The sequence below is a fragment of the Toxorhynchites rutilus genome, chromosome 3 (assembly GCF_029784135.1).
Source record: "Toxorhynchites rutilus septentrionalis strain SRP chromosome 3, ASM2978413v1, whole genome shotgun sequence".
NCBI classification, from domain to species: Eukaryota; Metazoa; Arthropoda; class Insecta; order Diptera; family Culicidae; genus Toxorhynchites; species Toxorhynchites rutilus.
In genome coordinates, this window is record NC_073746.1 from 86974566 (window position 1) to 86986005 (window position 11440).

The window sequence follows — 11440 nt, forward strand, 5'->3', positions numbered from 1 at the left end:
GCCGCACTTACCAAATTTACCTTATATAACTGCACACAACTGTTTTCAAAATGAGGTTATACTTCTGGTAGTAAATTTAATTCCCACTGCGGTAAGTACGAACGTTCACAGCGAGCAAAATCTGCCATCAACGAATATGTGGTCAATTTGATCTGGTGATTTTCAGGTGGCTTTGTGGATATCGTTCCCGGAGAAGAAGGTGTGCTTCACTATCATTCAGAGAGGCTGCGAAATTAATGTAGCCTGCCGTTTGTTCAGGATGTTCTGCCCATCTACCGCTTATACATTTCTTCCCGTTAATTTGCTAATTTGCTCATCACAATAAGGCGGTGCCAAGCTCGTTGGTTGTGTCGCCGCTCGGGTAAAAAGTAGCATCACATCTCTTGTCTCCCAGCCCAGCAAAGTTCCTGCAGTGTTACGTCCTCGAAACATCGAGATGCCAGCTCATTATAGAGCATTCTATCGTTTCCCGCAATATTTTGCAATCTATTGTTCCACTTTCCGAATTTGCAAACAGTGTCTACTGTTCATCTCTTAGGTGCTTGTCGATTAATAGGAGTCGTATTAACCGTTCATGGTATGATGTTAATTTTGATTAATAATTCTTATTTCAAAAGTGTGTTCATTCCATGTGAAAATTCATTATTGTCCTTGTCGCTTCCATTGATTTTATTTGACGTTTTACATGTCGGTTCTGTTAGCAAGCGAATGTCGATAACTGGCCTTCCTTTCTCACACAGTTAGCGAACGACTGCTGTATTATCGAGCTCAGTTGCGAATGTACATATCCAATATCAATGTTTTGACAAAAACGATGAACTATTTGTGCTATGGAAAAAGCACACGCTTTTGGATCTCTACTATATAAAATCGCCTTCTAGAATAATCGATAATCAAACAGGTAGGTCCTTCTCACAAGTTACGCGAGAATGATGATTCCCAAGTTTTCTAGTTCGTTTCATACATCACGTGCATTTGAGATATACAGATAACAAACTTTTTGTTACAAAAGAAATATTCGTTAAGCCCCGACAGACCTAGGGAACCGACAATGAACTTCTCGGCAGGCTGTCTGGCTGTCTGGCCAAATGTGTTCCAAGCATGCGTGCTGAATATGGGCTGCAGAATCGTGTAGCACCGGCTTAATCAATAATTGGAAACCATCCCTTACAAACTGCAAAACGTCAAATCAAGTCAAACTACTCGAATTTCAATGACTCGACACAAAAGTTTCTGACTGCCATTGCACAGCAAAAACATTAACGAGAAGTACTTTGTCTCGCGTATAACAAAAAAGTGGAAATTCGTGTATTCAAATATATTCAATCGTATCGAAATGGTCACCCAAACTTCGACGGAACCATCTCCTGCCACTCAGGACGTCGAGATGGAAAACGTTGAGGACACGGAGGCTGCGAAAAAAGATGCCGAGCTGCTTACCATCCAGGAGATCCGTGAACAGGCTCGGCAGATTGATAAAGCGGTGGTCAGCAAGGAACCAAGATTCATTCTGCGAGTTCTGAGATCTTTACCCAACACGAGACGGAAGCTGAGTTTGATTGTGGTTAGGTCACTTGCCGTGCAACTGTATCCAGCCGGTTCCGAGAGAGAAGGCATCATGGCCTACATAGAGGAATTTCCAGAAGGTGCCCAGGAGACTGAATTACCAAGACCCCGAGCTGCTATCAAGAGTCCCTTGCCTGAAGTGGATGCCTATTTCCATTTGCTCTTGTTGGTAAGACTATTGGATAAGAATGAGTTGGCTAAGGCCGGGAAATGTTCGCAAGATTTAATGACGAAGATTTTTGGGCAGAACAGAAGATCGCTCGATTTAATTGCCGCTAAGAGCTACTTTTATCATTCGAGGGTGGCAGAGCTGAATGGTGATTTGGAGAGCATCAGAAGTTTCCTGCACTCGAGACTCCGAACCGCAACATTGCGGAATGATTTCGAAGGTCAGGCTGTATTGATAAATTGCTTGTTGAGAAACTATTTGCACTACTCTTTGTATGATCAAGCAGATAAGTTGGTAAATAAATCAGTGTTCCCCGAAACGGCCAGCAACAACGAGTGGGCTCGTTTCTTGTATTACTTGGGACGCATTAAGGCAGCCAAGCTGGATTATAGCGCAGCGCATAAACACCTCGTCCAAGCATTGCGTAAAGCACCACAACAAGCAGCTGTTGGATTCCGTCAAACAGTTCAAAAGCTGGTTATTGTCGTTGAGCTTCTTCTCGGAGATATACCTGAGCGTCAAATTTTCCGCCAGTCTGCTTTGCGACGCTCTCTTGGTCCATACTTCCAGCTCACCCAGGCCGTTCGTCTGGGAAATCTTCAACGCTTCGGAGAGGTTTTGGAGAATTTCGGTGACCAGTTCCGCCAGGATCACACATTCACCCTTATCATACGTCTGCGGCACAACGTAATCAAAACAGCAATTCGATCCATTGGCCTATCGTACAGTCGTATCAGTCCCCAGGACATCGCCCGCAAGCTGGGATTAGATTCGTCAGAAGATGCGGAATTCGTTGTTGCGAAAGCAATTCGAGATGGCGTCATCGAAGCAACACTCGATCCGGAGAAAGGCTACATGCGCAGCAAGGAAAGCACCGATATTTATTCGACACGTGAGCCTCAACTTGCGTTCCACCAACGTATCAGCTTCTGTTTGGACCTCCACAACCAAAGTGTGAAAGCAATGCGGTACCCTCCTAAATCGTATGGTAAGGAGCTGGAAAGTGCCGAAGAGAGACGCGAACGTGAACAGCAGGATCTTGAGTTGGCCAAGGAAATGGCCGAGGAGGATGATGATGGATTTTAAATCAATACTATTGTCAACAAATTTCTAATGAGGTTTATACCTATTGATACAATTGTACCCATATGCAACCGTTGAAGGAATCAATAAATCATTCTGTTTTCGGCGAATTAGCTTTGGTTAATCATGGGTTATTTCTCCAGTCTCAGAGATTATGTAGGTGTATGCTGCTTCTGGCGCTGTACAAATCTCGTGAATTATTCGTAGAGAGCGGAATTAGCGTTGTCAAACGATTAGGATTCCTGTTTGATTTTTCAGAAAATATTATTTGAGATGCAAAAATGAGATTCTATCATCTGATTGAATAGTTGAGTACTATACCGGTATAACAAACATTGCAATATCATTAACACTCCTATACTCGCGCAAAAATCGTAACTCGTGTACTCACAGACTATGCGTGGCTCTGTAATATTGCCATTGTGTATTCTTAGGTGTTATTGGTATTTATTCAAAGAAAAAGATATAATTGAATGAAAAAACTCCAGAAAATATTTTTTTACGTAGGATTACGTCTTACATTAAGGGTGCCAAATCAGAAAACAGGTCATGTTTCTATGAAATAAAGTCGTGCTGCAAAATAACTATCGTGTCTTTGCTCGCGTGGTGGTCGTTTTTCTCTAAGTGCCTCTCTCTTATAGTACACCACACCCAGCTGGTCCCACCTAGGATTGGGCGATCTCGGATCGATTCTTAGAAATCGATCTTTTCCATTCCGATTTCCGATTTTTTTGATCGATTTTTGGTACCTGAGAAAATCGAGAAAATATATTTTTTTGCTTTCGATCTTTTTGGAGATTTTTTTTCAGTATACATCGATTTTTTATCTCACCAAAGGCCACTTAAGTTGTTTTTTAAACATCAGGAGCACCTGATGTTTACAAGCGAAATCAAGAATCGGCTTCAACTAAATGGCAGATGCATGGCACGATTGGCTTTTGTGGGATCATTGTCAACTGAGTTCTGGGCGGTTGGTGAATTTTGTAATACTGTTTTTTCAATTAATTTATTTAACAAAACGACTACCTGACGGCACAAAGATGAATGCCCTGTGGCTATGGTCTTCATGCTGAGAAACAAAACAACATGCTTTTGATGTTTGAATAGAAATATGAAATTTGTATTCCCTGTTCAAAGAAAAGATGGCATTCATATATGAGGGGCTTAGAATGAAAGGGGTGTAAGTGATTTGATCGATTTCTCTACATCGACTCTCTCTTTTGGTCATAACTTAGCTGCAAATACATTCCCAGCTGTATTTGAAAATGTGGAAGATAGGTCAGAACCTCATCTATCGGATTGTATAGCAAACTTAAATTGGAACGTTTTTGCAGTTGAGTTATTAACTAAATATAAAGTTGATGAAGAGAAATCGATCAAGTCACTTACACCCCTGGCATTCTGAGCCCCTTTTATAACAAGCAGATAAATCGAAAAGAAACTTTTGGTTTTTCAAAAAACGATTCGGCAAAAATCGATTCTTTGGTACTGATTTAATCAGTGGATCGATCTCTACGTCGTTTGGAAAATTGATTCGATAAGATCGATCTTTTTATAAAGATCGCCCAATCCTAGTCCCACCAAACAGAAAGCATAACCTTCTGGTTGTGAATATTCCGCGCGGCCGTTTAGGATTGTCGTAATGGACCCAGTTTTCATCGTCAGTAACAATTCGATGCAAAAACCCTTTCTTTTATGCCGTTGGAGCAGTTGTTCGCACATGAAAATGGCTTCAATTCATACGGCACCCAATGTTCTGTCTTTCGGATCATTCCCATTGCTTTTAAACGATCGGATATGGTTTGCTGAGCTACTCCAAGTGTATCTTCAAGTTCTTGTTGCGTTTGTGACGGATCTTGATCGAGTAAAGCCTCCAATTCTTCATCTTCAAACTTTTCTGGCGGTCCGGAACGTTCTTCGTCTTTCAAGTCAAAATTACCACTTTTAAACCGTGCAAACCACGTCTGACACGTTCGCTCAGTCGGAGCATGCTAACCAAAAACTTCCACCAAAATGCGATGACTTTCCGCAGCTTTTTTCTTCATATTGAAGTAAAGAAGGGACAGATTTTGAAAGATAAACTGCATACAATGATTATCTCCAAGGCCTCGTCAAGTGCATAGTTCAAGGGATTGGATGTAGACTGTTGCTTCAGTCATGTGATGTCCCAGATTAATTGCAATCACTACAACCTAAACGCGCATTGAGTGCCCCCAATTTCATGTTACGCGCTCTTACAGGTCCAGAGCACTGATGGCGGATATCTCTGATAGTCGCGATCTTGATCTTCTACTTCATTTATACCCAAGGATATAAAACAAGGGAGCATGATGTGATTTACGATTAATCGCAAACTGCACAGATCGTAATCTGTGCAAACTGCGACTAACTATTAATCCTCACCCATCATAACCAAATGATTTTCTCTTGGTAACTCTGAGTTGACCAAAGCATTGCTAGACTGAAACTAGTTCGAATAATTGAGTTACTCTCCTTCCTCGTTTTGCTTTCAACTCCTAACAAGAATTTGCTCCATGGGAATGAGTGTCTCTATGACGTACGATTCTCGCTCTCTCATCCGGGCGTTCAATTTTCCTTTCCGAGCGCGTTTACTTCGATGAAACATGGTAAAATAAAAAAATGCGCTACAGCAAATAGGACAACTTTAATGTTTCATGTTTCACGGAGGATTTCTCAGATGGTGTTTAAATTAATCAAGAGACTACAAACAATAATCCCTCTCCACTCACTAATTTTATGAGTTAATGTAAATGCGTTATTGGCCAAGGCTTTTACGACATCGAACACGTGGTCTTGCGAGATATATTTTTCCGCCTGCCCAAATACAGACCACTTTTTTCGGGGCCGAGTAAACTGGTGTCTAGAAAAGACCTTGATTACCTTGAATTAATAAAAAAAACATAAATTAGCGCAAATATGTCAACATGTGTTTTTTTGTTTAAGCACGTAAATATTTGCTCATAATTTTTTTGGATTGTGGCACTCTACATAATTTGTATGCAGATAGACTATCCACAGTTTGTGGGGGAATGGAATACTCATACAATTCAAATGGATAATGATTATCTGCTATCACAAAGCTGAGAAATTTTTTGACGTTTTGTTTTACTATTGATTCATTCAAAAAAAAAGCTTTATTTTTAAATGTTTTCTTATCCTGAGACTGGCTCACCATATTGCACTGCTACTAAAACCGTAGGCTAACTTCAAGGATATTTTTTATTCATTTTCGGCGAATAATCAATAGAGTGCCGTGTTATGAAACATCAGAATAATAGCAAAAACAATATAACGATCATAAGGTGTTGGACAGGTTATTCCAAACGACATTGGAATATATTCCATCTGATCATCTTTAGAAAGGTTAATGACCTTCAAAGGATAAATTTATCTTGGGCACATTGAATTGATGTTCATGACTTCCAGTCGGACGTTTATTCGCTCTGATAATAATTGTGTGGTCCTCACAAAGCATATATTCCAATGCCGTCAGTTCACTGAAATTATTCGCATACCGTTTGATGATAAGGTAGGATGTTGATAATCATTTGCTGCGATACCTATTGTTCCAACAGTATTCATTCGGCAATATGAAGACTGAATATCTGAAATTAACCAGATTCTACCATGCAAATCTGCGGTCAAAGCAGTATGTACACTTGAGAGATGCAACAAGTTTGAAGGGATATAAAAAAACATTAGTCGTTCGACAAATCTACTGCCACATATGTCGGAAGTCCACGATACATGAATATCATACGTCTATACTATTTCATTACATTTATTCGCAACGAAGAACGTAACCACACAGAATTGAATTAATCAAATATGTGATCCGTTTTATCTACAAAATAAAAAAGGGTCTGAAATTCAATCGAATTCGAAAGGTGTTTCGTGAAGTCACTAATTGAATTACTGTTGGAAAAATTATTTGGAGAGAAATGTGAATGTTCAGAATTATTGGAATCTAAAAACGATTTTGGGCGGGATGAGATTCGCCCAAATCTGCTGGTAATAAAATTAATCAATTGCATCCATTACCCGTCTGCTGTTTATCGGGCGGGAGACGACAGCAAAATAAAATCGACACGAGACTGAGTCAGCCACTCACTGCGGACAGTGCAATAGAGAATTAAAAATCCCTCGATGAGTGTCGTAAGATTTCAGTTGATCGTCTCTTGTTACACTTTCCGATCAAGAACTCATCATCCGCTCTATGGAATGGGATTAATCGTTTGTGGCTTGCACTCACGATAAAACCTGAGTAGTAGAAGTAATGCTTCGAGAGTGCAAGCAGTTGGGATTCCGCTCTCATATTGCTTTTTTGAGATCTTGGTAGCTCACCGTTCCAAGTATTCTCTCTGTGTACATATGAAGAATAAAAGAGCCTCGCCTGCTAGGGGTGATTTAAAAACATCCGACTAGAGGGATATACTTATTCATTGATCGTTGAATGTGATTTTTTACCATCCCTGTTTATACCTGTTCTTTGGAAATGCTGATATCAACGTATAAAGTGCGATTCACATACAACATACACGTCACGTTCACGTCCCGTCACGTCACGATACGTCAATGATTCTACCATGCAATTCTCATGAAAACATTCACATACACCAGCAACGTAACGACCCGTCAGCATACGTTCAACGAAAACGACCGGCAGGGTTTGTAGAAAAGAATAATTGACGGAGACGGACGGCTCGTTTGGTTTTTGTCTGGGCTTTGTGTCTCGGCTTTTGTTTTGATTTGGTTATACAGTAATTTACATCTACATCGACACTAAGCTAATTGAACAGATCTGTGATGCAACACGTTTAATTAGACATTTTTACCTCTAGTTGGACATTTTTGTAAACATTGAGTTCGGGGCCCAAATTATGGCCCCACATTGAAAGTCGCCCCCAGTCGCAAATGTCCAATTACTGGTTAAAACCGACTCCAATGCGACACTGAGTGGTGCCTCAGCATATCGCTTTATAAGTAACTTACTGTATTTTTTATGCTAACATATCTCTTAGCTCCAAATTTCTGAGTGAAAATCATTCGCGACTAGTTGAAAGAATTATTCTATTTATTATTATTATTGCATAAGGGTCGGACTACGGGGTTTAAGCATTTAAATAATTGAATTCAATTATTCTCATTGAATTTTTCAAAATTTAGAACTGATTCTAGGCATGCTGATTTGAAAGAGGGCATTGCAATTTAAAATTGTTGTAGGTGGCGACACCATGAATAAAATTAAATAAATCATTCGTTTGGCATTTGACGTGACGGTGCTGGTGGAAGCATTGACTGCATGTGTGAATTGGTGGAGACGTTGACGGAGCGTAGACGTTCTTCTCCGTAACGTGCTATGTGAATCGCACATAATGCGGTCAATTGCTACTTTTTAAAATTTCTTCCATTTTTTTATTTGAAACTTATTGTTTCGACAAACCAATTCATTCCTTCTAATTACCTTCAAATTTGTTCTTTCGTGCAAAATTGTTATCTTTTTCATTTATTATACAGTAAATAGCAATGATTGTGAATACTTTCTTGTAAAAATTCGTCATATATCAGTTTTCATTGGAATTTCTGGTTGTTTTAATAGTATTGGCGATCTAACGCAAAACGTACAAGATCGGTGAGACATCTGGATTTTGTTTTTGAACTAAGAAAATGATGCTAATGTAACCTAAAACTCAAAAACAAATCACGTATATTTTACTTCCGAGCTTTCCAAGGTAGTTCTCACATGCAGGAATCGTGCATTTTTCTACTTGTGTTTGATTGTGCTCTCGAATTTCCTTCTTTAATTCAACCATTGTCAACATTTTTATAGTTTTCACTACTGAAAGAGGTAAATAAATAACATGTTATATATAAAATTGCGCAGAATTAAATTTCTTACAAACTCATCACAATCAAATAATTTTTTATGATTATAACATTGTAATTTATGGAAAGAACTACAAACCTTCCATAAGCTCACATGGCAAAATTTAAAACCATCATCACATTCACCGCAATGCCGCCTAGGTGTAGATTTGTACGTTAGATCGCCAATAGGTATCCTGGGCTATTTACCTCTTTCAGTAGTGAAAACTAGAAAAATGTTGACAATGGTTGAATTAAAGAAGGAAATTCGAGAGCACAATCAAACACAAGTAGAAAAATGTACGATTCCTGCATGTGAGAACTACCTTGGAAAGCCCGGAAGTGAAATATACGTGATTTGTTTTTGAGTTTTAGGTTACATTAGCATCATTTTCTTAGTTCTAAAACAAAATCCAGATGTCTCACCGATCGTTTACGTTTTGCGTTAGATCGCCAATAATGACAATCATTCTCTATTGCGACAATTTTCAATGTCATTCACAGTGCTATATATGAACCAAGACGCCTAGAAGTATATCCTAAGGTGAGGCCGTTGCTTTACTAAGCTGGTTAGGGGAGCGGTATATGAAAACAGTACGGAAGAAAGCAGAAAGGGAATTATTTGCTTGAAGCGTGAAAGAGACAGACTGATCAGGAGCGAGCTTCGGCACTAGCGTATTGTGTTCTGTTTACAAAAAAAAGTCACAGAAGGTTGTGTCCGAGACACGACCGCATAGTTGACGTAGGATTACGTTAGGCTATCTGTCGCATGTTGATTTTGAATGTTTGAAAAAATATATTGTTAAACTCTTTGATAATGATCTGATGGCCCTGAAAAGGGCCGTTTGGTTTGGTTGTTGGGTATTTTTTGTTTTTTGGCAGCGGTAGCTTTTTCGGGGCCGCTGCTGCTTATTTCTGTTTTTATTTTGGTGGTTTTCGTTGACACCATCACGTCGAGCTAAACGGCGAATAGCGAGTTTGATACACTGGATAATGTCATGTAGAACCTTGCGATACGCTTCGATCCTCCTTTGCCTTCCTTGCCGCATGAGGTCATGTTGGTTGATGTTGATCTGATGTGACCACACTTAAAACACTAAAAACATATATGTTTATCGATCTGAGCGTCCAACAAAATGAGAAATCTGACTGAGCAGCAGCATCAGCAGAAAGAGAGAACATGCCTGAAACTTTCTGCTCATGATGTTTGCTGTTGCCATCAGTACTGAACCGATGCGGGACACAGCTCGATTGTTGATGTTAGGCCTCGATGTTTACCGCCTCTACTTCCACTTAAGTTCGATATGAGACACAGCTCAATTGTTGGCCTCTCAGATTCGATGATTCGATGTCTTGAAGTTCACTGCTGCACTTTCACGATTCCAAGAAGCGTGGGCTCGCACTTCTGAGAGCGTGCCCGAAATGCTCCGCTCGCGATGCTTGCTGCTGCCACTAGTAGTAGTAGTAGTAGTTTGCCGCTGCTTATACTGCCATAGAAGCTTTATGTGAGGCACAGCTAGCCTATTGACCACACAGCTTCGATGCTCGTCTATATATTAGCCGCGTCCACTGCTGCTGCTCTCCACTGTTGTCCGTTCCACGTCCGTTGTAAAAATGAATAAAATCCACGAACGCTCCATCCTTTTATATAATTTGGTATGTGTGAAGTAGGCGCCTCCTACTCGATTGTCATGCAGCTTGCCGGTGAACGAACGCATCGGGCGCGAAAAAGAAATGACGTCAATTTCGATCAATCAGGCCTAGGTATCTTCTGTTTGGATAGTGGTTGAGATTTTTTAATTGTTCGATTGTTAGTTACATGGTATATATTATTTTATTCAATGTGAAAAATTATTATGGAGTGCCGACAACGTATGATGCAAACATCTCATCAATCCATCATGAAATGAATGAGCAATAAGCGTTTGAAATTGGACGGGTCGCTCATTTATTTTCTAACGATCATTTATTTTCTAACCGGGAAGCAGTTGACATACTACGCTGCGCTTTTATGTACATGAAAAACCACTTTTAACATGCGGGGGAAACATCTTATATGAAAATTGCCAGATGTCAATGTTGCCAAGCGTAGTTATTGATGGTTAACCCTTCCGTTACGAGCGTCGTTTATAGACGACATCCGCGCGACGAGCTGTGTGTACGAGCGTCGTCTTTAGACGACATGAAATTCATACTGCTCTTCGATCACACCAGCGCGATGTGCATACTTTTCGGCGCAGTGCTCCGTACAGGGGTAGCACTTCGGCGAAGCACACTGCCGTAATGAAAGGGTTAAACCGACGCCGAACCGAATAGCGATGAACGCACCCATATCACGAACTTCGACATTTGATTTGCTATTATGGTACTACTCGCCCGTGTAGTTCGCGCAAAGGCATCGGCAAAATATTATTTCAGAAAATTCCTTGAGGCATGACCGGAGCCGTTTCGCTATATATATATGCATACATATGTCATTCGCCTCCACTAGAGACGAATGAACTCTCAGAGTTTAAAGTCTCTTTAATTCAATATCGTTACCGTCATTCGCCTCCCTTACCGCATCCAGTCAGGTTGGTTGATGGAAAGTATGTTTCTGACGTGATAAGTTTCCTGTTAGTTGCACATGATCAAAGAAAATATAAAAGTAAACAGTATTTTTGATCGTAGTTTTATATCATTTTTATGATAAGTGGAAAACAATAAATTAAACTCTTTCGTTTCAAAGCAATATCG

At 40.0% G+C, this 11440-nt stretch overlaps 1 protein-coding gene across 1 annotated transcript; it reads left to right on the forward strand.

The window, feature by feature from the left end:
* Positions 1-1211: 1211 nt before the first annotated feature.
* On the forward strand, positions 1212-2928 carry LOC129775774 (probable 26S proteasome non-ATPase regulatory subunit 3). Its single transcript, XM_055780860.1, has one exon. The coding sequence runs from the start codon at positions 1337-1339 to the stop codon at positions 2819-2821; it is 1485 nt and encodes a 494-aa protein (XP_055636835.1). The 5' UTR covers positions 1212-1336; the 3' UTR covers positions 2822-2928.
* Positions 2929-11440: the final 8512 nt, after the last annotated feature.